Below are 23,947 nucleotides of genomic sequence, written 5' to 3'. Positions count from 1 at the left end.
GGAGCCCGACCTGGTCCAGCTGCCATGGCCGGTTCGCTGAGAGGGCCCGACCAGATCCATTCCCCCCTGGGGTGGCCCCCCTCTCCCCCCAGCCCTGCCCGCACCCTGGCCCCGCGCTTGCAGGGGGCCCCGGGGGGGGGGAACGATTCACCCCGGCAGCGGGGAAAGGGTTCGCGGCCGCCCAGGCCCCACGGGCCTTGTCCCTGACCCCGGAGGAAGCCGGGACCGGTTCCGCGGGGCCGGGGAAAGGTGCCCGGCCTCCCAGCCCGTCCCCGCTTCCTTGCTTCCTTCGCAGGAGCGCCTCGCAAGCCCACATCTTTTAACAGTTGAATTAACTGCAGTTTTTGTCAGTTAATTAGGTTTAATTTACATAATTAGTACAGTATAAAGAGTATTGGGGATAATCAGGAGGTACGTCTCGCTTACTGTGTAAACACGGATTCGGAATTAAAAATCAGCTGTAATTAAGGCGTGTGCGCGCCGGTTTTAATTGTAACGAATTTCTAATTAACGCTCAATGATCACCCAGTGCAAAGAGCTGGAACATTTGAGGGGGCTTTTTAAAAACCCCATTTGTACTTTACTGACTATTTGGCGAGGTGCTGGGCCCGGCAGGCAAACCCCGCAGCCTGCAGCACCGAGCTCCTGTCAGACGTAACCTGCAGGGGACCAGCAGCGGCTGAGCCCGGCTCCTCTGCACACCGGGCCTGCTAATGGGAGTGGGCCCATTACAACCGTCTCTTGGCTTTGATCTAGCGAGTCCATCACAGCCTGGGACTGCACAAGCCAGTCTAAGCTGGATTGTTTTATGATAACCACGGAGTATGTGCAAGGATGAATGAGCTGAAAAGGGGGGTAATCAGTGAGGTGGCAAATGTTGCAGCCCAAACAAAATTACTCAGGATAGTTACATCCAAAGGAGGCTGGGAAGAGCTACAAACGGATTTCACAAACCGGGGTGACCGGGCAACAAAATGGCAGCTGAAATTCAATGTTGATCAATGCAAAGTAATGCAGGGTGGAAAACAATCCCAGCAATGCATACAAGATGATGAGGGTCTAAATTAGCTGTTACCACTCAAGAAAGAAATCTTGGAGTCCTTGTGGATAGTTTTCTGAAAACACCCATTCAGTGTGCAGGGGCAGTCAAAAAAGCTAACCCAGTGTTGGGAATCATTAGGAAAGGGCGAGATAATGAGGCAAAAAATAAGTAAGACCTCTATATAAATCCATGATAGGCCCACACCTTGAATACTGCTTGCAGTTCTGGTTGCCCCATCTGTCTATCTATCCTAGAATTGGAAAAGGTACAGCAATGGGCAACAAAAAATGATTAGGGAACAGCTCCCATATGAGGGGAGAGTTAAAAAGACTGAGACTTTTCATCTTGGAAAAGAGAAGACTAAGGGGGGAATCTGTGCTAGAGGTCTACACAAGTGTGAAAAACCAGGGGTCACCCAATGAAATTAACAGGCAGCAGGTTTAAAACAAACAAAAGGAAGCATTTCTTCACACAAAGCACAGCCAACCTGTGGAACTCATTGCCAGGGGATGTTGTGAAGGTCAAAACTATAAGGGGGTTCAAAAAAGAACTGGATAAGTTCATGGCAATAGGTCTATCAATGGCTATTAGCCAATGTGGTCAGAGAGACAACCCCATGTTCTGGGAGTCCCTAAACCTCTGACTGCCAGAAGGTGGGGGCGGACAACAGGGGCTGGATCGCTGCCTGTTCTGGTCGTTCCCTCTGGGACACCTGGCCTTGGCCGCTGTCAGAGACAGGACACTGGCTATGGACCATTGGTCTGACCCAGAACTGCTCTTCCTATGAATTAGCTTCCTGACATAGGGCCCTCTGAGCCCGGTCTAGGGCCCCTGAGAAGCAGAGGAGAAGAGGCGTCCGCCCGAAAGGGCTACACAATGTCCCGGCGCGGCTGCAGGTCCTTTCACCCCCCCGGCTCGAACTGTTCTCGGGGTACTGGGACAAGGCACCGTGTGCTGCAATACCTGGGTGCCTGCCACCAGGCAGCGCCTGGCTGTAACTGCCCCTCTGGGGGGGCAGCAGAGACCCCCCCGCACGGAGAGCGCCCGGCCCTGGCTTTGCCTTTCCCCTGGCAGCGACACTGGGTTACTGGCCCTGAGGAGCAGGAATCCCCTCAGCCTGGCCAATCCCAGCGAGACTCTCCGGGGGTCGCTACCCTTCGCCCCCATCTCAGGCCTCCTGGCCACCCCCGCGGGGCCGCCCAGACCCCAGAGCCCTGGCAGGAGAAGCAGCTCAGGAGCGGGTCCCAACGCCCAGTGCGGGTGCGAAGGCGGCGACTCTGAATCCCCCCCACCCCTTCTGCGCGCCCAGAGGGGCCGGGGAAGAAGCGCAGCAGCTGCGCGCACAAGGGAAAGCAAAGCCCGGGCGCTAAACACATCAGACGAGGCCAGCGTCCCCATGCTGGGGAGCCTCCTTCTGCCCCGCGCCGCTCGCTGACACAGGCCGGCGGCCCCCGCAGGCAGCCCGGCTGCAGGGGGGACCGGGAACGCGCCGGGCCAGGGGGACGTGGAGACAAATGCGTCGGATTTTGGTGTGCGGGCTTCCTCTCGCCTTCACGGTGTGCAGCTCCCGGCCCAGCCTCCCCGCCCTGGAGCTGTCACCAGCCGCCGTGGGGCAAATGTCTCGGTTCCTGCATGGGAGCAAGGGTGCCAGTCAGCGCGGGGGGGGGGGGCTCCTGACCCTGCCTGTGCAAGCGGGGCGGATGAAAGAAAGATGCAGCTTGGGAAGCAGGAAGGTGGGGGCTTAAAACAGGGTTATTTTTTTGGGGGGGGGGAGAGTGGTTTTGAAATATCCTCCGAGCTTCCAGCGCCCCCCAGATCGCAGGCCGCACGGTCCCCCCCAGACACAGCTCTGCGACGGGGCAGGGCCATTCAAACCGACCTTTGCTTGCTGGCTTTTCCACCCGGGTGAAACTGGCCTACCAGAGCCAGGGCTAGTGCCAGGCTCCCGGGGCTGGCTTCTCTCTCCACCCCACCGCAGGTTCAAGCCCCGAGAGGTTGGGGACCCAGGATCGCTGGCTTAGAACAAGCCAAGGCAGGAACTTAGGGAAACGAACTATGCCGGGCGGCCAGGAGCAAGGCTCGGTTTGGGGGTCAGCCTCCACCAGGGAGGGCCGCTACCTGGCTGCGTCCATTTTAACCTTCCCCCCAAACACACACCGGCCGAGAAAGGCTTCTCTCCGGCTGGTGCAAAGTGGCGTGTGAATTCCCCAGCGCCTGCCCCGGAGTCGCTCACCTTTACTTCTGAAGCAGGCTGGCGACTAATTTTGTAGGTTAAAACTTACAGAGCCGTGTCCTAGGAGGAGAGAAGAAAAGGCCTCCCAGGCCCCTCTCTCCTGGAGGGGCTGGGGGCAGATTGCCCCATAAATCAAGGCGGTCTAATTCAGTGGAAGTTTAATAAACGCCTCCTATTGGAAATGAATGTTCCCCATTTAACAGTTGTATCAGCACCATATAAAACCGTGACCCCCATAAATTTAATTTTAGAGGCAGATCAATCCGGGCTTCTCTCTATCGATCCGCGCCGGCTCGCTACATTGAGATCCTCTTCTGCAGCCATTTTCCGGGGGAAAATAGCATTTCGATTAGACTCTTTATTAGGAAAAGATTGCTCGGAGAGGCCTGAAAATTAAACGGTGACATTTTAATTACTGGACATTGATAAAAGAATCCAGGTAATGGCTGTTTACAGGCTTGGCACACTTTGTCTGACCTGACGTGCTAATCAACTTGGATGGGGTTGGCAAAGGTCAGCGGCTCAGGCAAATAGACTGGAGCGACGCTCCGGGCCCGGGCGAGCCGGGGTCAGGCGTTTTCCAGAGGGGCTGCTCAGAGACAGCGCCCGCCAGCCGGGACCGGGCGAAGGAGCCCCGCTCTCCCCTGGCCCGCCGCAGCCGCCGGACCCCCGGGACGCAGGAGCCGGGCCCCACGCTGGCTCCTGGATTTTACAGCCGGCTCGCCAGGGAAGCCAAGCGCAGCCCCCGCCCCCGCCCATTAACTCCCCTGCTTATTAGTCATCCCCACGTAATAAACCATCACCCCCCCGGCAGCCACCCAGCGCCAGCCTGCATTTCCCCGAAGCCGGCGACGCCTGGAGAAACTGACCGCAGCGCGGCGCGGCGGCTGTTTAATCTCCGGCTCCCCGGGGCCCAGATGGATTTACCGCCCTCGCGGAGCACGACAGAGCTGCTTGCCGGCCCCAGCCACGTCCTTCCCCGAGAAACCTCAGCCCGGCCGCAGGGGACGGGGCGGCAGCCCGCGTAGCGTTCTGCTAAACGCCGGGGCTCCCCACCGGCTCCCAGCCTGCCCCCCTTCTCGCCGCCGAAGACGCCGGGTGGCGGTAAGCGATGTAGCAAAACGAAATTTACGCGCTCCATAGACCAGCCTTTATTGATCAGGGTAAACCAGCGCCTTCGAGACCTCACCCGCCAGCCTGAGCGGAAAGAAGCTAACGGGAGCAATTAAGCCTTGGTTCGCCCCCTGTCTGCGCCGGCGTAGGGGAGAGGCTAAGCGACCAGACTGAAAGGGCAAGAAGCCGACCGAGCTACTGAAAGCAGCCGCGGAGAGCAGGGAGACAAACCTCCCGCCGGGCTCCAAAAGCTTCTGAGCTGCGCCTGAAAGGCAGGCTTGAAAGAGAAGCCTGGGATTTCTCTCCTCCCCTCCGCCCCCCATCCAGGGTAAAAGGACTCTGGATTTCCAGAAAATTTCACTCACCTGCCCCTGGAACGGGCCCAGCTGGTCTCTCTCAGCTCAGCCCGGAGTGTTTGTCTCAACCGCTGAGAAGTTTGTCTCCTTACAGCTTTTAAAAGCCCCCGAACATCCATTTTCCATTAAAAATCTCTTGGGCTCACCAGGTACTTCTAAACCTTGAACTTTCACTGCAGGATTCCCCAGCCAGCTCAGCTGCCATAGGAAGGGGCTGAGGTGAAACAGAAGCGCCTGTCCTAGCCAGTAAGGCTCAATCTATAAATCCTGTCCTCCCTGCACACTTGTAGTTTATGGCTAGCCGCTTTACTGAAGGTAACCCCCCCCCCCCAGTCAGTACAAATCTTCAGCAATTGTAAAGCAAGAGTCCAGCTGAATGTTTCTAGGAATAAAGATGGGGATTGCTTACCCTGGGTGGTTTGTCATTTTAAAAGCACACCACCCTATTTTGGCCCATCCAAAGATTTCCTTCAAAATAATTGTCATAACTAAAGAACTGCCACCGGTTTGTACTTCCTTAGCAGCAGGCCAACACACTGAGCGAATTAAACTCAGAAGAAGAGGCCCCGGGATGAATGAACTCATAGTTTCACATTCTTAGGGGGCAGGGGTAATTGGTCCATAGTTAAAGTTGTGACTGAGTTCCCATTACAGGCCTGATTTGGGCTCCCACTCTGCTATCTGCAGAGACATCTCTGGGCGCAGATAGAATTGCCCTACAATCACTGAAGTGATTCCAAGAAAGGGGTCCGCTTTCCCTACAAATTTGGCTTGGAAACATAGTCTCTGTATTTTTGTTGTTGGTTCTGGTGCCACTTTCTAGCAAAAATATGTCGTCGTCCTCCCCCTGGACTTCCCTAACAGAGCTCTAATGTCCCCCTCGCTGCTAGAGGATAGCTGTCATTTACTAATGTCCCCAAGGAAGGTCAGTGTGGGCCATGTACTCTCATAGGGATGAAATACTAGGCGGGTGCAGGAGCAGTGGCTCAGTCAAGGATGTGTTGAGATTTGCACTTAAGGCAGGCTTAAAAATCCCTTTGTTTCATCCTTTTCTGACTGTGCGTATCCTAGGATGGCAGAAGGACCAGAGACAAGCAGAATGCATGGGGTTTGAGGAATTAGGGGTAGAAGTTAGGATGGGTGGAAAAGGAGACGGTTGGTATGCAGGAGGAATGGGGCACAGAGGCATCTCTGCATGTAGGGCTCAACGCACCGTTGGCTTTCCAAGACACTTAACTTTCTATGAGCAGGGCCTTAACTTCAGCTGAGTGTTTCTGCTGGTATTTTTAGCAAGGAAAGGTCACTCAGCAGGGAACTTCGGACAATCCTCAGAGACTCCCTCCCTCCCTCTCAGGTGGTCCAAGTCTGGCTGTGATGGAGAAAGGCCTGGTGTGGTGGGCTTCGGTTGGAATTTCCTCTTCGTGTTTATTTTAAACCATAGGAATATCGGGAAAATCAAGTCTGGTCTCCTTTGGTTCTGCTAGAGAACTTGCTGGAGGTCTTGGATTGCACCTATGGGGATCTCGCACATCTCCATGGAAGGGGCAAGGATGCTGAGTCATTAACAAAAATACCCCTCCTCCCAAATGTTCATTACTCACTGAAGTTAATAAGTGTTAACAAAAACCAAACTATGAAATGCTCTCCCACACTCAAAGGCTCCACTTCCACTCTTCTGCCTCTCAATGCTGTCATTTGAAACTACTGCAGCCAGGGGGCGTGTCTACACTAGCAACTACTGGGTCTGTACAGTGCAGACTTGGGAGTAATAGTGAAAGCTGCCATGTAGACAGGGTTCAGGCATTCCAGTCACCATGTTTTCTAACCCTGCTCTGACACTATCTGAGCCCTGACTACATGAGTGCTTCCACCATTGCCTATGATCAATGGAGACAAGGCCATTGCTGAGTGTGGACAAGGCCCAAATCCCTAATGTATAAAGCCAAGCAGATTTTGTTTCAAACATTCCAGGTCTCCTTTTCCCATCATAAAGAAGTAAAAGGTCCCAAGATCAATTTCTCTTCCTTTGTGGGTTTACAGGTTACCTCGCCCTGGAGGAAGGCTATGCAACAGCGTTCAGAAAATAGATACTTTAATACCAGACTCAGTTTTCCAGTTTTTTAAACCTCTTAATGTCAGAGACTGCATGCTAAGGCTGAAAAGCTCGGCAGTGACTTTTTTTTAGTGACTGGTCGGTTATTAATGCTAGCACATTATTGGTGGTTACTTGTCACTTAAGAATAAGTGAGCATAGGAACTAGAAGAGGGGCATTTCTCTGGCAGGTGGAGATCCTGCACTTGTGAAACCACGGCTTGGTGTATTTCCCCAATTCTGTTTTCTTTGCCAGTAAACACACGCACAAAGAGCCTTGCAAGCTATTAGTGAGCAAACAAAGAATGACACTTTGCCTTTGGAAAACTGACAGCAGGACAGAGTTTGTTAAGGAATACAAGAAACAAAAGTATTTTCTAATTCTGTACTGCAAATATCAATGCATTTAAGATAAAACTAATGCTGGTTCCCCTCAGAGGATTAGCTCTGACTGGTGATGACTGCAGCTGGTATGAAAAAAACATAACATTTGAAAATCTGATTAAAAAAGAGTAAAAACTTCTACTACTGTCTTTTTTCCTGGAGATAGATAGGTGGAATATATTATATATGTGGAATTAGCTATATTATATAGATGAAATTTTTTCTCTCACTTTCAACTGGTTCTAACAGCAACAAGCTATGGATGGAATGGTATGTTTGGGTTGATATTCTAGGGATATGAGGTATATATACCTGAATGAAACTGATGCAGGTTTTCTGTTGAAATCCTGATTAAGTCATTTGTGGGATAAGCACCTTGATGCCATTTCCTTTTTTCCTATGGTTGTGTGGGAAACCGGTGCACACACGTGCCATAGGAGTTCTCTTAATTCTTTAGATTACTTCTGATGGACTATCTTGGTACCTTCTGAGAAGAGGGATGAACTGCTGGAGGCTGTGATGGTGTCGAACTTGTTCCAAGCGTTTCTGCTTTCAGATGTCTGATCTCTTTTAATTTGGAACTCATGGCACAATCCAGGTTTCATAAAGTTATGGCAGGAATGAAAAGGTGCAGAACTGGAGTCTCAGAACTCCTAGATTTACATGCTTAATGCCATTAAGCCTTAACCCTTAGAATGGGGGTTCTCAAACTGGGGGTCAGGACCCCTCGGGGGTCATGACGTTCTTACATGGGGGGTCAGGAGCTGCCAGCCTCCACCCCAAACCCTGCTTCACCTCCAGCATTTATAATGGCGTTAAATATATTAAAAAGTGTTTTTAATTTATAAGGGGGGGGGGTCACAGTCAGAGGCTTGCTGTGTGAAAAGGGTCACCAGTACAAAAGTTTGAGAATCACTGCCTTAGAACATCCAACATTTTGAGCCCACCTGACAGGGATGAGAGCAGGGAAAGCTAATTGCATGTTCGTCATCTCCTTTTCATAAGAGTGGAGGGAGAGATGAAGTTAAATAGAAGTTTTGAAGGCGTTGCTGCTTTGGGCTAATTTGCTTAGCAGCAGGAATATCAAAGTAATTTCTAATTATGTATTGTGAGAAGTGCCAGAGACTGGATTTCATTCTCAGTTTAACAGAACAAATATAGCAGCAGCCCAAATTTCCCTCAGTGCTGAGAACGTGCCTCGTTCCTTCTGTCTAGGCGAGTTACATGGTGCTGTAGTACCTGAGTGCCTCACCGTGGTTAATGGATATATCTTCACAACAGGAACAGGGAAGCACTGTTCTCCCCCTTTTTACTGACGGGGAACCGAGGCACAGAGACACTCAGGCCTGGTCTACACCTAAGACTTAGAGCAGCCTAACTACATTGCTCAAGGCTGTGAAAAATGTTGCATTCTGAGCGCCATCGTTAGATTGACCTAACACCCGGCATAGATGCTGCTCAGTTGATGGAAGGATTCTTCTGGTGATCTAGCTACTGCCTCTCGCAGAGATCGATTAACTACATCAACAGAAACCCCCCACTCTATTGATGTAGGAAGCATCTACATTAGAGCCCTACAGCTACAGAGGTTGTAGTGTAGACATGGCTTACGTACTTGCCCAGTCTCACAAAGTCTGAGGTAGAGCAGGGAATAGAACCCAGGTCATTGGAGTTCTAGCTAACACCATAACCACTAGGCCATACTTTCTCTGTCGTAATCTAGAGGGCCCATCATTAAGGTGAGAGGGGAATCAAGTCCCTATGCCTATTCAATCCTGGGTATCTCTACAGAGATCAGTTGTGGTGGTACTTTGTGAAGTGGACGTGTCTCTCTGAGGACTTTACTCCTTTCCTATAGGCCACTCCACAGCCACTGGATGGGGACAGCTTTCAGCCACTGCCCAGAGTGGGTCAGACAGGAAGTAGTGTCTCATAAGTGAGTGGTTTCATATACTCTTACCAATTCCTTGCATCGATTTCAGTCCCCCATGTTATTGTAGAAACAATGAATTCAAGGATCTGGAGAGGGAAAGACGACCATGATCCAAAACTTCCACAATTATTGTCAGGTTGATTAAGTATACTCAGAAAGACTGCAAGGCTAATGACAAATCTCAAAGAAACATAACACTATCTGTCAGGGTTAAGGATGAGACTCTTCAAAGTTACATCAGTTAATATCAGAAGTATGAATGTGCAGGTTGAAATCCTCCCCACTCCCAGACGAAAGCAAGAGAAAAAGCCTTGTTTTTACTGACTTTTTAACTAAATCTGAGAGAGACTTTTTATCCAGAGCAAGCTCATGTAAACTGTTGGGAGATAAATAAACGAAAGAGCTGCCTACAGGCTGGTTGGCTTAAAGGAAAGGAATTTGTCTCACTTTAGAAAAGGGACCTGAAGGTATTGGTCACATTGACTCATTCATTGTGCTGTTATCTGCCAGGGAGGTTGTGACACCGGAGCAATTAAGACAAACTTTAGTCTATAAGTTCATGCCTGCAATCTCTATACTTCAAAACAAGATAAATGACACCTCCAAGGAAGGAAACAAAGTATTTTCCAGACTACCTCCAAAGTAACATTTAGGATTTGCAATTGTTCAGCAGAAATTTTTCACTACAAGGGGCTTCATCTATTATTATCCACTTCAGTTCCTTTAGTGACATTTTAGTTTTAACACAAGAAAACGCCAGCTTACATGCTTAATTTATTATAATAAAACACTCCGCGTCCTTCTTTTAAGAGCCTTCTCTATGCATTAATGTGAACGGAGTGTGTGTGTGTGTGTGTTTTTATAACTAGCATTTTAATATAAAGATTGATTAAAGATGAGGCAATCTGTTGTGAAAATGTAAACTGGAACCCTAGTCATAAGAAGCCCACACTATATGTACTGTAATTATTCAGCTTTCCTTTGAGGTAACAGTCAGCTTGATAGCTTTTGTTCTTTAAATAGTAGTAATGAAAAAGTAGGGCATAATATACCATATTTGTACTAGGTCTATAAAAAGACCGACTGCTGCCTGATGTCTACAGAACATTTCATGTAACAATGAACTTTCCCATTTGACAACGGACAGTCATGTGGCAATCTGAGGATACGGCATATTATTGGGGTTGAAAAGATTAGATTATCATTGGTAAATGTTAACAAACATCCAATGCACTGTACACACACAGACCTACGAAAATACATTTCCACCAACCATAGAAATTTACCCCTAGGCAAAGAAAGAAAAAAGCTGCTGGAGAAGTCAGTGGAGTGTGAGGTCAGGCCATTTCCTTTGTACATTTTGACACGTGATGCTGACAATTTGTGATTTAATGGTTATAAAACTTTAACAACGTTTTGAATCTCAGCATCTACTGTCATTTAGTAACTATTGTCAGATCCCCACCAGAGTCTGACAACTCATAATATACTGCAATGTGAAAATTTAAATAGAAAAAAAAATGCTTAAAAAGCTCATGCTCAAATAAATTGGTTAGTCTCTAAGGTGCCACAAGTACTCCTTTTCTTTTTAAAAAGATCAGTGTCTGTCAAAATTATAAAAAATAAAAATAGAATTCTACCAAGCCTATATTATTATGCAAAACTCTGAGGTGCTAAATTTTAATATCTTGTCCACCCAACCCACACAGTGCTGTTGGATCTTGTCAGAAACCCAGGTTGTCAGCTCGCTGTGGCAGGGCCTGTGTTTTCATCACTTTTTTGTATAGCGCCTAACACAGCAGGATCCAGCCTGGGTCTGCTAGGAGCTACTAGGATACTAGAATAACAATATTCAAATGTTGCCGTCTAGGAAAGGGATGAAGAAAGGAAAAGAGGAGTTAATTACCATTTCTGTACATTTTCAGGAATGCCAAGAAATGCTTTTAAAGCAAAATGGCAGGACAGGAGACACCTGAATGGTGCTGAATGCCTCAAGTTTACGTCTATCAGCAAGCAGCTTGTGTGTTGTCAATTACACCAAAGAGTTTATGCCGGATTCCCAGCTTATCCTGTGCTTTACAGGATTTCTACACACCACCAACGCTCATGAAATAGTCTATTTGCTTATATTATTTATTCAAAAGATCTCCCAGTAACCTTATAATACATTAAAGTGGACTAAAGGCAATTTTTTTTTTGGTTTCCCAATTTTTAACCTGTTAGAACAATGCCAATATATCCATGACCAGTCTAATACAAACAAAACACTTCATGTTCATATGTTTGGTAAGAGGGCGACACAAGGCTCTTAGAACTCCTTGGTTTTTCTCCAGCCCGCTAGGGCCCGGTGAGGGATTGTTCAGGACATTTCCCAGTGGTTTGATCAGCCTCCTGTTAAATGTCCCAAGTGATGGGGTGTCCATTACTAGGAGTCAGTGCTGCAAGGGGACTCCACCTCCCTCAGCACAAGACTTCTTCAGGCGCCCACTCCGCCAAAACTTCCTGTCCCAATCAAAACACGCTCCAGCAGGCTCTGCCCTACCTTCCCAGACCACAACACTGACCCTTTCTTCTAGCCCTTGCAAACTCCCTCTCATAGAATCATAGAATATCAGGGTTGGAAGGGACCCCTGAAGGTCATCTAGTCCAACCCCCTGCTCGAAGCAGGACCAATTCCCAGTTAAATCATCCCAGCCAGGGCTTTGTCAAGCCTGACCTTAAAAACTTCCAAGGAAGGAGATTCCACCACCTCCCTAGGCAACGCATTCCAGTGTTTCACCACCCTCTTAGTGAAAAAGTTTTTCCTAATATCCAATCTAAACCTCCCCCACTGCAACTTGAGACCATTACTCCTCGTTCTGTCATCTGCTACCATTGAGAACAGTCTAGAGCCATCCTCTTTGGAACCCCCTTTCAGGTAGTTGAAAGCAGCTATCAAATCCCCCCTCATTCTTCTCTTCTGCAGGCTAAACAATCCCAGCTCCCTCAGCCTCTCCTCATAAGTCATGTGTTCTAGACCCCTAATCATTTTTGTTGCCCTTCGCTGGACTCTCTCCAATTTATCCACATCCTTCTTGTAGTGTGGGGCCCAAATTTCTCTCAATTTCTGGAGAGAGACTGCAGTTGCTGGGTTTGGGGACACTGTTCTGGTGGGGATGGGGCAGAGCGGGCTGGGGTATCAGGAAACGGGGAAGGAGCTGACCTGGGGTGTGGAGAAGACAGTGTTTGGATTATGGCTTGCAACAGGATCTACACCGAGGAATAAACTTTAGGTTAGGATACAATTTCCCAGGGGAGGTGATTGAAGCCTTATGACTTGGGACATTTAAGACTAGAGGGGGCCGATTACTGGAAACCCCGTAGAGATACAGCGTGTTAATCGTATAAAAAACCCTAACAGCTCAAGCTGCCCAGGGATACAAGTATGGTTCCAAGTACCTTCAAAGGCAGGATTTGATCCCATGTCGGAGTTTTTACCCTGCAATAGCCACAAATAAAATCCATGACATTTTCATGGCCCCACTGTTGATAAACTTGTGGTATTTTTATTCTTCCAAGATGACACCTTCACCTGTCATAAGGATGGCGAATGCCAGCTTCGTGTTTTATTAAACAAATACAATTAAACGCCCCCGCCCCCCCGAACACATCCTTGATGTCTGCGGCCAAAGACAGTCTACACTTGCGTAGAAACTTCTTTGTACAGTCAACGTGTCATTTTTACAACAGCAAAAGATTAAGGGTTAAAAAATAGCCTGGAGCCAAGAAATATACAGTACACTCAATAACAAAAAATATATATATACACACTATAGATGCTTTAAGGCCGTGTACAGTTTGACTGAAGACAATTTGAGGACATTAAACCAGTCAGCAACAAAGGAAATGTGTGGAGAAAATGCCCTGAAGTCAGAAAAAGCAGCAGCAAATATCCCGAAAGGTTTTGTTGATGCTTCTAAAAATATTTTTTCTGTGGAATATGCCATCTCTCTTGACAGTGGGACGTGGGGCTGGTTTTCCTTTTGCTAGTCCCGGTTCTCTTTCACTTCACCCCTGTTGTGATTCATTGCTGCTCACTGAGGGCCCTGGTGAGACCGCCTCTCCTCCAGCATCCTGCACACCCACATGGAGACAACTTCAGCATTCCCATCATTGTACTGCATGATGAATGGGTGACCCTGGGAAATGGGAGAGAAACAGATTTAGCTGCACTAGTCGAGTCTCTTTGCTTTTCCAAGTAAACTTTTTTCTTTTAAATTTCCTGAAAAATAAATCAGAATCTTGTTAGTTTCGTAGTTTTGGAAATGTTCCTAGAACAATATAAACACACCATGGGAACAGCTTTTTCCAGTCAAATCTAATAACGAAACACTGCTAATGAATGTCCCATCTTTTCTCCCAGTGTCTGAGTAGGTCTGCATGTAAGCACTGCCTGATTATTTTTCTTTGCTCTTACAGCCTCTCGTCTTGCTGTGGTACAGGATATACATTCTTGTAGTAGGGAGAGAGATTTTTAGTTTATTATTTTTTTAATATTTATACTGTGGGAGTGCCTAGTGGCCTCAGCCAGGTTGGGCCCCATTGTGCTAGGCATGAGTTAAATGAGTCTCTGCCCCAAAGAGCTTATAATCTAAAAGACAAGACTGCCTAGGAAGGAGTACTGCGGAAAGGGATCTGGGGGTCACAGTGGATCATAAGCTAAATATGAATCAACAGCGTAATGCTGTTGCAAAAAAAGCGAACATCATTCTGGGATGTATTAGCGGGAGTGTCATAAGCAAGAAACGAGAAGTCATTCTTCCGCTCTACTCTGTGCTGATTAGGCCTCAACCAGAGTATTGTGTCCAGTTCTGGGCACCACATTTCAGGAAAGATGTGGACAAATTGGAGCGAGTCCAGAGAAGAGCAACAAAAATTAATAAAGGTCTGGAAAACATGACCTATGAGGGAAGATTGAAAATATTGGGTTTGTTTAGTCTGGAGAAGAGAAGACAGATGGGACATGATCACAGTTTTTGGGTACGTAAAAGGTTGTTACAAGGAGGAGGGAGAAGAATTGTTCTTAACCTCTGAGGATAGGACAAGAAGCAATGGGCTTAAATTGCAGCAAGGGAGATTTAGGTTGGACATTAGGAAAAACTTCCTGTCAGGATGGTTAAGCACTGGAGTAAATTGCCTAAGGAGGTTGTGGAATCTCCATCATTGGGGATTTTTAAGAGCAGGTTGGACAAACACCTGTCAGGGACGGTCTAGAGAATACTTAGTCCTGCCTGGAGTGGAGGGGACTGGACTAGATGACCTCTCAGGATCCCCTCCAGTCCTATGATTCTATGATTTACACATGTCCTTGCTCTATAGACATGGAAGGGGTGCCTTAACTCACTGTGTGACCTAGCCCCTGGAACATGCATTAGCTCTGGGTGCTGTGCAAATTCCCTATAAAATCTAAATATAAAATAGTAAGTTTTCATTCTGACTTGGTCATTGAGTCCCAAGTTCTAACACACATGAGAACAAATGCCACTGGACACAAAGGAAGACAGTTTGCAGAACACAATGTATAAGCTGAGGTCTGAACACACATACAATGGATTCAAGTCATTTGGAGGTTGAATGAAGGGGAGCGACCTGTTGCCAAAGGAATGAAAAGCTCATATAAGTATAACAAAGAAAACCCTAAAATATCAACCCCCAGCTTTATCAGAAGCTACTGAAGGGGGTGATGGAAGAACTTACATCCACAGTGCAGTCTAACCTGTGAAGTCGGTAGCTGCTGCAGACACTGAAGAATTGTATCCAGGGGAGCCGCAAATAAACTGCAAGAGCACTTCAGGATGAAAGACAAACGTGGACTAAGGGTTCAGCTGCCAGCCTAGGCTGCTCAGGTCTCAATCCGGTGACATTTCTGGAGGTGGTAGCTAACAATCTTACTGTGCCTCTCAAATGAATACAAATCCACAGAAATCCAGTATCCCACATGCACAAATGAAAGAGAGAATAACTGCCAGACAAAACCACCAAAATGAAAACCTCTGCACTAAATCAATCAAGAGCAGCTCAGTTTTACACCATATTAATCCAAGAAACCTTGAAAACAACAACTGTCTAATCCAGAGATACCTATCATGAAATCTGCAGGGAGTGAGAAGTACTTGTGGAGGCCATCAGTGTACACAGGACAGTGCCAAGCACAGACATGAACAGTTTTGCTTAATGGCAGGAGGCACACTGAGAACAAGAAAGGGTCTAATAGGGTGTTTGGGGAAACCGGGGAGTAACTTGGGCTACGATGGATCATGAGGAAGCCCTGGGATAAACCGTATGCTGCTGATGCTAACAGCACCAGGCAAAAGCAATAAAACACTCCAAAGGTCAGGGCCAACAACGTCAAAAGCTACAAGAATAAAATATGCCCAGTCTCGACAGACAATACGGAGGATAAGCAATATGCTGCTGCTCGTCAGAGCAGTTTCAAGGCTATGAGCCGATCAGAAGCTAGGCTAAACTTAATAAAAGAATGAAATGTGCCGAGAGCCCTTCTGGCAGTTCCCGCGTACCAGCCGCTCCGATCTCAACCACCTTCCCAATGTAACCATTTTGGATGGGACGGAAGCAGCCTCTTTGCTCAAGGAATTGGGCACTTCAGGAAAGTGAGTGACGACACGGAGCACGACAGAACCTGGCCTTGGGGATGGGGACACGGACGGCGATGTCAACAACTAACCCCAGAAGTACGCAAAGCTTGTTTCCCTGAAGTGAATTTTTAGTGCTGGGGAGAGGTGTCCAACTGACAGCCCCGGAGACGGAGCTTCTTTGATCCTATATAGCATGGGCCAGATGCAGATTCGGGCCAGATGCAGAAGAGAAAGAAAACACAGCAGCTCCAGTTAGACCCACCAGCCATCTGGAAACTGCGGCCAACGGGCCACGTTCCAGCAGCTCCACATATTTTCTGGAAACTCAGGCGGGTCCTAGGAAAAAGGGGCAGAAGAACAGCTGGCATGACCCAAGCTCTGACCGTGAAGAGCAGCTCTCCCTACACGGAGTGTGATATTCCCGTTCACAGCTGGTACCAGTCCTCTGGGGACTGTCGGAGGGAGGCAGGAGACATACCAGGAGGAGGGCAGCATGGCTCACCTTGGGCATACTGCCACTTTGCGGTCAGGGTCAGGTCAGGTTCTGCTGAACTCAGGGACCTTTGAACCAGCTTCACATGCTGGCTGAGGAAAATCTATCAGGAGCACAGAGGCCACGGCTGGTGGTGGGGAACAGACAGAGTTCATAGCTCAATCCCCCTGAGTTGTGCACATGGCCAGATACAGGCTCCTAAAGGGTAGGAAGCCAACACCCTGCTGGGCCTGAATTTCTGAGGAGTGTGCTCGCAGTTTGAGCTTTGCTATACGCTTCTGGGGAAAGTGTGAAACAACAGAGCAAGAAGACAGACAAAGACATTGCATAATCAAGCTAATTTCATCAATAGTCAGTGGGAGCCAGCTCTCATTTCCTTCATTCTCAGAGGGCCAATTTCCACAATTAAAATGGCGAGGGCTGAGGCAACATGGTCCACAAACTCCTCAAGAGAAGATGGAGGTGTAATCGGTAAAGGGGAAAGGACATGACTAGCAGGAGCAGGTGGATACAAAAGTGGGACAAGCAGGTAGGGGCCAGGAGAGAGCAAGTGTGCCCACCCTCTAACAATGATCAGATGAGGAGGTAGGAGAACATTAATAAAAGGGAAATGTAAAGTCAATACCCCGCAGGCATGAAAATGCAGCACATTTTGGAACTAGTTAAGAGAGACGTTTACCTGTTCACTTAACAGCATCAACATCAGTTTCTGCAGACTGATACGCTATGCCTTCTTGTCTATATCCCTATACCTAGAGAGACCAGACCTAGCAGGTAGTTTTACCATTGACAACCCTACTCAGGTCACTTTTCATGGCCAAGCTGCTACTGAATCTCAAATAGCTTTATGAATGGTTTCAACAAAGTTATCTCCCATACTCATCAGCTGGCCTAACTTTGCTAGCAAAAACCAGTAGTTAGGAAGGTCTTAGACACAGCCTCCTAGCACAAGGACTATGTCACATAGGCCAAGCACAGTGCTGCTTACAAGGCAATGAATGCCTCTTCTAGATTATACAGCCCAGGTGCACCCTTCTAAGGCATTTTCCCCCATGATTTAACTGCATTCCACAGCAACTATCCCAGGGAAGAATTTTGTCCTTTAGTCTGAATAAACTAGAAGTTGCACTCCCAATGCGAATCACCATTGTAAACCTAACTGTTCATGAAAGTAGTGTCCACACCCTTGTTTTTGTATTTCTTTATTTATCAGGTGCCTACAATATACTGCCTGTTAAAAAGCCTCCAGATTTGTCTTGGAGACTGGCTATCACTTGATGGCAGGTCTGCAGGTTGTGGAGATCAGTTCAAACCTTTCATTACGCTTTCAAGCCATGGCACCGTTGCTAGGCCAAAGGGGAGCACTGCGCATTGGTAGTGGGTGGTCCCACCTATGAAACGTAGGAACCTTCTGTGTCCACGACAGATTGATATTTGAAGGTAAGTGTCTTTAAGGTCGAGGGCGGAGTACCAGTCTCCAGGATCCAGGGAAGGAATGATGGAGGGCAGGGAGACCATGCGGAATTTTAACTTCTTGAGATACTTATTAAGGCTCCGCAGGTAGCCCCCCCTTTGGCCTGTGGGATCAAAAAATAACAGGAGTAAAATCCTTCCCGCCTCAAGTGCAGAGGGACTTCCTCCACAGCTCCCACTCGCAGAAGGCCCTACACCTCCTGAGTGAGCAGATGCTCGTGAGAAAGGTCCCTGAAGAGGGACGGGGGAGCGTGCGAGAGGGAGGGGTAGAAATAAACTGGAGGGTGTTCCCCCCTGCTACCATGCTGAGGACCCACTGGTCTGGTGTTATAGAGGCCCAGGCAGGGAGCAAGGGAGACAGACGATTGGAAAAAACCAGGGGTACTGGATCCAGGACACAGGCTGGAACGTCGCCCTCAAGCATACCCTCAAAATGCCTGCTTACTACCCCGATGGTTGCTGGTAGAGCTCGAGGGAGCTGAGGCGGCTGGCTATTGGCCTTGCTGGCGCTTGTAGCTCCTACCCTTTCTGTGGAAGGGCTCTGCTCAGGATTGGCCCCCGAACCTGTGGGAGTGCTGCAGTTTGAACCGCTTTCTCGCGGGAGCTGGCATGTAGAGGCCCAGTGAGCACAAGGTAGCCCTAGAGTCTTTCCGGCCATGTAACTTGCTGTCTGTCTGTTCTGTGAAGAGCGCCAGGCCATCAAAAGGGAGGTCTTGGATGGACTGCTGGACCTCCACTGACAGGCCCGATGACTGCAGCCAGGATTCATGCCTCATGGAAATGGTCGAAGCCATGGTCCGAGCCACGGAGTCCATCACATCTGAGGCCACTTAGAGGACTGCCCTGGCCACAGCTCTGCCCTCATTCAGAATAGCCAGGAACTCCTGCCTGGGCTCATCTGGCAGCAAGTGTGCAAACTTGGCCATGGACTGCCAGATGTTAAAGTCATAGCTCCCTAGGAGGGCCTGATTGTTGGCCACTCTTAACTGTAGGCTGGTCATTGAATAAAATTTTCTGCCAAAGAGATCGAGCCTCTTCACCTCCTTATTCTTAAGGGTTGATCCTGGTTGGCCCTTCCTATCATGCTCATTGGCTGCCGATACCACCAGTGAGCTAGGAGCAGGGTGTGTATATAGGTATTCAAATCCCTTAGCAGGCACGTAATCCCGTCTCTCCACCTGCTTGGAAATGGGGGGCAGGGAAGAGGGAGTTTGCCACAAGGCTTTGCTCAGCTTTACCACTCCCTCATGGACAGGTAATGCCACTATGGAGGGAGCTGCTGCGCTCAAAATATCAAACAGGGAGTCGGCAGGTTCTGCCAACTCCTCGGCCTCTAACCCCAGGTTCTAAGCCACCCTCTTAAGAAGTTCCTGGGGGGCTTTTATATCATCCTGGGGGACCGTGTGGGAAGGTCCCGCTATCACCTTATCGGGTGAAGAGGATAAGGAGATGTGTGATGGTGGGTCTGCCACCTCCGTGGCCTCTGCCAGGGGAGCCACAGCCAGGACTGGCTGACCCTAAGGACCTTGATCAGACTCTGCTTCCTAGTCCAGGGGCTGGCGGGAGACTATTGCCGACTGTTTCGCAGATGTCCCTGACACTGATCGGTGCCCCTGTGATGGTTGGGGAAAACCCCAGCGGTTCCATAGCTGCCAGGAAGCTGGCCATTGACTTTGGGGACATGTGGGCACTTGTGCTCCTGATGGGAATGTCGATGCTCCCAGTGGGTGGCCCTGCCTGCTGGTAGATCTTCCTTCTCATTTTCTGCACCTGGGGATGCGGAGACAGGTCTGGGGGACCAGGACGGTGCCAATGCTGCCTGTCTACCGGAATCCTGTTGGCCCTCTCCATGGGTCTCTGCCGGTGACCTGTACCAGGAAGACAAATCCCAGTGCCACACCTCTGGTGACCCGGCTATCGACACCTCACGCTTTGAGAGCTGTGCCGCTCCGTGGATTGGGAGCAAGAGGATCGACGTCCCAGTACAGGGGATCGACACTTTGCCCGTGGGGATCCATATTGGCGAGCGGGTGACGGGACTCTGGGGACCAGTGTCTGGACTCTCTGGAGCGGTGCCGTGCGCTTGGAGATCTATCCCGCCACTCCAGGAACCAGTGCCAGGACTCCGGGGACTGGCAATGCACCTCCATAGGTGTGCGCCAGACAGCTGGCGAACGATGCTGGGATCCTAAGGAACGCTGCCTAGAAACTGGGGAACGACACCGGGAACTCCGACAGATAAGATGGTGGCACTGCTCTGGTGAGCGCTGGCGGGGCACTCCTGGGGATTGCTGGAAAGGTCCCAGAGCAGGTTTACCCCTCGAATGGAGCACCTCGCTGGCTGGCATGGGTGGCACTGGAAGGGACAATATGTCCTTAGTGGCCTGAAAGGCCTCTGGTATGGACGGCACTGCCAGGTGCCGAGTACCTCTTCCGCTTCCTGGGGTGGTGGGCAGGTCACAAAGGGTGCTCAACAGCTCAACCGGTGTGGAAGCCTGGCCACCGTTCAGAGGGGAAGAGCTGTCCCATGCAGGTCTTTGCTCTCCTCTGGCTCTCTCCTTCCCGGAGAATGCCCTTTCCTGGCCTCTCTCTGCCGGTACTGGGGATGGGGATTGGTGCCGGTCGGAGGCCAGCGCTGGCGGTGTGCTCTGCACCGAAGCTGCGGTGCTTGGAGTGGAGTCCGATCTGGCCGGCTCCGAGGCAGGTGCCAGGGCCGACTCCATAAGGAGCGCTCTTAGTCGAATGTCCCACTCCTCTTTGGTTTGCGACTTGAAACTCTTACAAATGTGACACTTGTTGCTCATGTGGGTCTCCCCCAAACACTTAAGACAGCTTTGGTGGGGATGACTGACTGGCATAGATTTTTTGCAGCAGTCACAAGGCTTAAAGCCTGGGGACTGGGGCATGCCCCGTCCCTAGGCTGTCCCGCAGAGGACTAACTAACTATTTCTAACTCATATGCTAGGGGAACTAATACACTATTCAAACGTTCTAAGAACTATCTACAAGAGAATTCACAGCTAGGCACAGTTGAGAAGGAAAGCTTGCCACGGCAAGGAGACGTTCCTGCACCATCACTGGCAGTAGGAAGGAACAGAGGGAGGGGGGAGCCGCTGGCGCCCCCTATGCCGGCACATACATGCGCCATTCCAGATGGTGCCAGAGCTGGTCCCCTGTGGATACCACTGAGGGAAAAACTTCTGGCACGTGGCGAGCACACACACCTCCAATGGAATGGACGTGAGCAAGCACTCGAAGAAGAATCATTAAATCACACAAACTGGACTTGCTCTGAGGTTGTGCTCAGAGATGGACGGGAAGGAATATTTGAAATGGCAGGTTCTTGGAGGGCTGGCAGAAAGGCAGCCAAGTGTGCTGGGCTCTTGCAGATGCCATTTTTAAGGAGGGTTGATGTAGGAGCCAAGTGTGTGACTACTGCTGGATGGCCATAAACTGTGTGTAGTTTCAAGTGCTGAGGAAAAGAGCAGCTGCTGTATTCCTAACCGCTGCCATCTGTAAAGGACTTTTTCTCTTAACCAGTTTTTCAAAGTTCGAGTCCTCCTTGCTGAACGCATAGTTCACTACATCCAGGCCAAGTCAGAACTTTTAAATCCACGTTGCTTTTAAGTGAGCAGAGCAGAGTTTTCTCAAGGTGCGAAAATCTCATCTTCCTGCCCGCTCCTCATGGGTGGATAATGGCTAAAATGGCGGAAGGAATTTTCTTCAAACTTCTGAAGCTGCGATTAAACTTCCACCATTTCAGCCTACAAAGGTACTTTGGGGAAAATAAAACAGTGGGAATACTTCACACGTCTATGGCATTTTCTGAGAATCTCAAAGTACTTTACAAACATTAAGTAACTGAATGTTTTCCTGCGAACCAGGGACTCATTCTGCATAGGCCGCAGCACAGCGATTGGCCCAAAGTAAACAGAGTGAAATTCATCCGTGTGCAAAGGGCAAGCACAATGCCTAGGCAGCACTTAAATCCCATTTCCCCTGCAGCGAAGCAGAGGTGAAACAGAACCCAGGTATCCTGGTCCATCCCCTTCTCTACTTATTAGTCAATATTCTCTTTTACACAGAGACTTTAGATTGAGAGTGCCTTCAACTAAAACTGTGGAACTGCTGTAACTGTCTGAAACTGAAGGCCGGATCTCCAGCTGGTGTAATTCCACACCTCAGTTGAGGATCTGCTCCTTAATGACCACAGTGGCTTCAAACCAGAGACTTAAACATGACTCCTGTGTGATTTCAGGTTTCAAATTTAAATTAATCAGTTCAAATAACTTGCTTTCCATGCCTCAGATTTTCAGTGCTTTGCACAAGGGTTCATATTGCAAGCCCTTAATTTAAGGCCTTGGAAATGGTGTGCAGCTGCTATCTGCCCTTTCAATCACTCTTCCTGAGTTTATTCTTCACAATTGCTGCAGAAATAGATGTTCTCCCCAAATATTCCATTATTATCCCTAAACTGCTTACCTCTAGCCATTCTAGACTGTATCCAGCAACCTACACTGGTCAAGGAGCTCTCAACCTTTCATCTGTGCAGATGCATGTGTTCTTCTGTACAGTAATTGGTCAGAAAATGGCCCACTGAGAGAAGAGAATGTGACTAGATTTTTTCGGTGATTTGATTCTAGATCTTTCAGTTACATCTTTTGGTCATAGTGGCTCACAGTTTAAAGCTACGGAAAGTCTAGAGAAAGAGAGGACAACATGTAAGCACACAGATGCGTAAGGCACAGTTCGTACGGATGATGTCTTTTCTTTCAACCCTCCCAGGCTGTTAGAAATACATTTGCTCTGGTTTTGACAATATAAGATCGGAACGGAGGTAAAGGGAGTGTGCATCCCTCTCCCTGTGTTACATGCTGCTTCTAAACAGTGAACATGTCTTGTATACTTGGGCTTTGAATTTTGACCTGAACATTTTCAGAACTATTTAAAAATAACTAATTTTTCCTTCTTGGTTTTTAATTGTGGGGCTAATCAGGGAAGGGCAAGAGACTTGGCTTCTGGCTTCCATTCCCAACTCTGTTGTGTCCACTCCTGTGTGACCTTTGCAAAGTCACTTAACCTTTCTGTGCCTTATGTGTAAAATGGGGATAGTTATTCGGCCCTATCTCACAGGCATGCTGCGACATAGAATTCATTAATGTTTGTAAAACACTTTGAGATCCTTGGATAGAAGGTGCGAGAAAGGGGTGAAGTCTCATTATACACAATTTAACCTAAATCCACCTAACCTGCCTTTTAAACAAGCCAACCACAAACAAAGTAACAAAACACAGGTCAAGGACACAAGTGAGACCTAGCGGGGGAAAAACCAAGAACCCATAGCCAAGGAAGAGCACACACACTGGTGCAATAAAAAAGAAGCTATTAAGCAAAGAGTCAGCTTCTCCCATGAATCTCTTTTATGAGAGACAGGCTCCCTGCAGAGGAAGACATCTCAAATCCGGGATACCCTTGCAGTTAAGCGACTTTCACTGTGCAGTGGAAGCCAGCATGGTAGGCAGGGTTTAAAATATCAGCTGTGATGTGTCTCAGAGACATGGAGGTTGTTCCACATTGCGGGAGCTCAGTGTATTTCGACTGCAGTAGATCAAAGCACTCTACGGAACTTTTAGTGCACCGCAGTAGGGTCCATACAGACACTTAGCGTGTGGTTGGCTAGCTAGAACACAGTAGACTGACACCCATCTTGCCGTGCACTAACTCACCATATAGATCAGCCCTCAAACCCTACATTTTCATGCTCCTTTCCACCCAAAGAGTAACCTTAATTTGAAATGACTGAGCTTTCAATGTTTAGGGTTTTTTTAAACTACAACATTCTATCAGGGATTTTCCGTAAACTGTAGGGATGTTTCTGCCATTAACTCCCTCTTAATTTTATTGGGTGTGGGAATTTCTTCTATTTTGGGCTCTTATACGTTTTTTAATGTCACTTACTGACACTTTTATTTACAGCATAGCCTTGGAAACTCTGCACCGGTGGGTCCAGAGCCTGGAAACTTTATGCTGGTCAGTCCCAGCTGTGCTACCTTCCAGTGAGACAAAAATTGAAGTGCCAGCAAGCCCTCCCAACTTGATCAGATCCACTTTGTCTGGGCTGGGGAGAAAGGGAGGGATGGATTTGAGCCATTGAGAGAGATTCAACTATATATAAACAGTAACACAGTACAAT

The 23,947-nt window shown here is 48.6% G+C and overlaps 1 protein-coding gene across 3 annotated transcripts in view; it reads right to left on the bottom strand.

Annotated features, from left to right (window-relative positions):
* Positions 1 to 13,110: 13,110 nt before the first annotated feature.
* The window catches only part of MAP2K5 (mitogen-activated protein kinase kinase 5), a 210,527-nt gene continuing 199,690 nt past the window's right edge, over positions 13,111 to 23,947 (bottom strand). For all 3 annotated transcript variants that reach the window (XM_077827514.1, XM_077827516.1, XM_077827517.1), the window contains one exon: positions 13,111 to 13,331. In XM_077827514.1, the coding sequence (XP_077683640.1) occupies positions 13,227 to 13,331 (105 nt within the window). In that variant the 3' untranslated portion in view covers positions 13,111 to 13,226. The remainder of the gene's footprint in view (positions 13,332 to 23,947) is intronic.

Source organism: Eretmochelys imbricata, chromosome 10 (assembly GCF_965152235.1).
Source record: "Eretmochelys imbricata isolate rEreImb1 chromosome 10, rEreImb1.hap1, whole genome shotgun sequence".
NCBI lineage: Eukaryota > Metazoa > Chordata > Testudines > Cheloniidae > Eretmochelys > Eretmochelys imbricata.
This window is presented reverse-complemented; position numbering and strand designations above follow the sequence as displayed.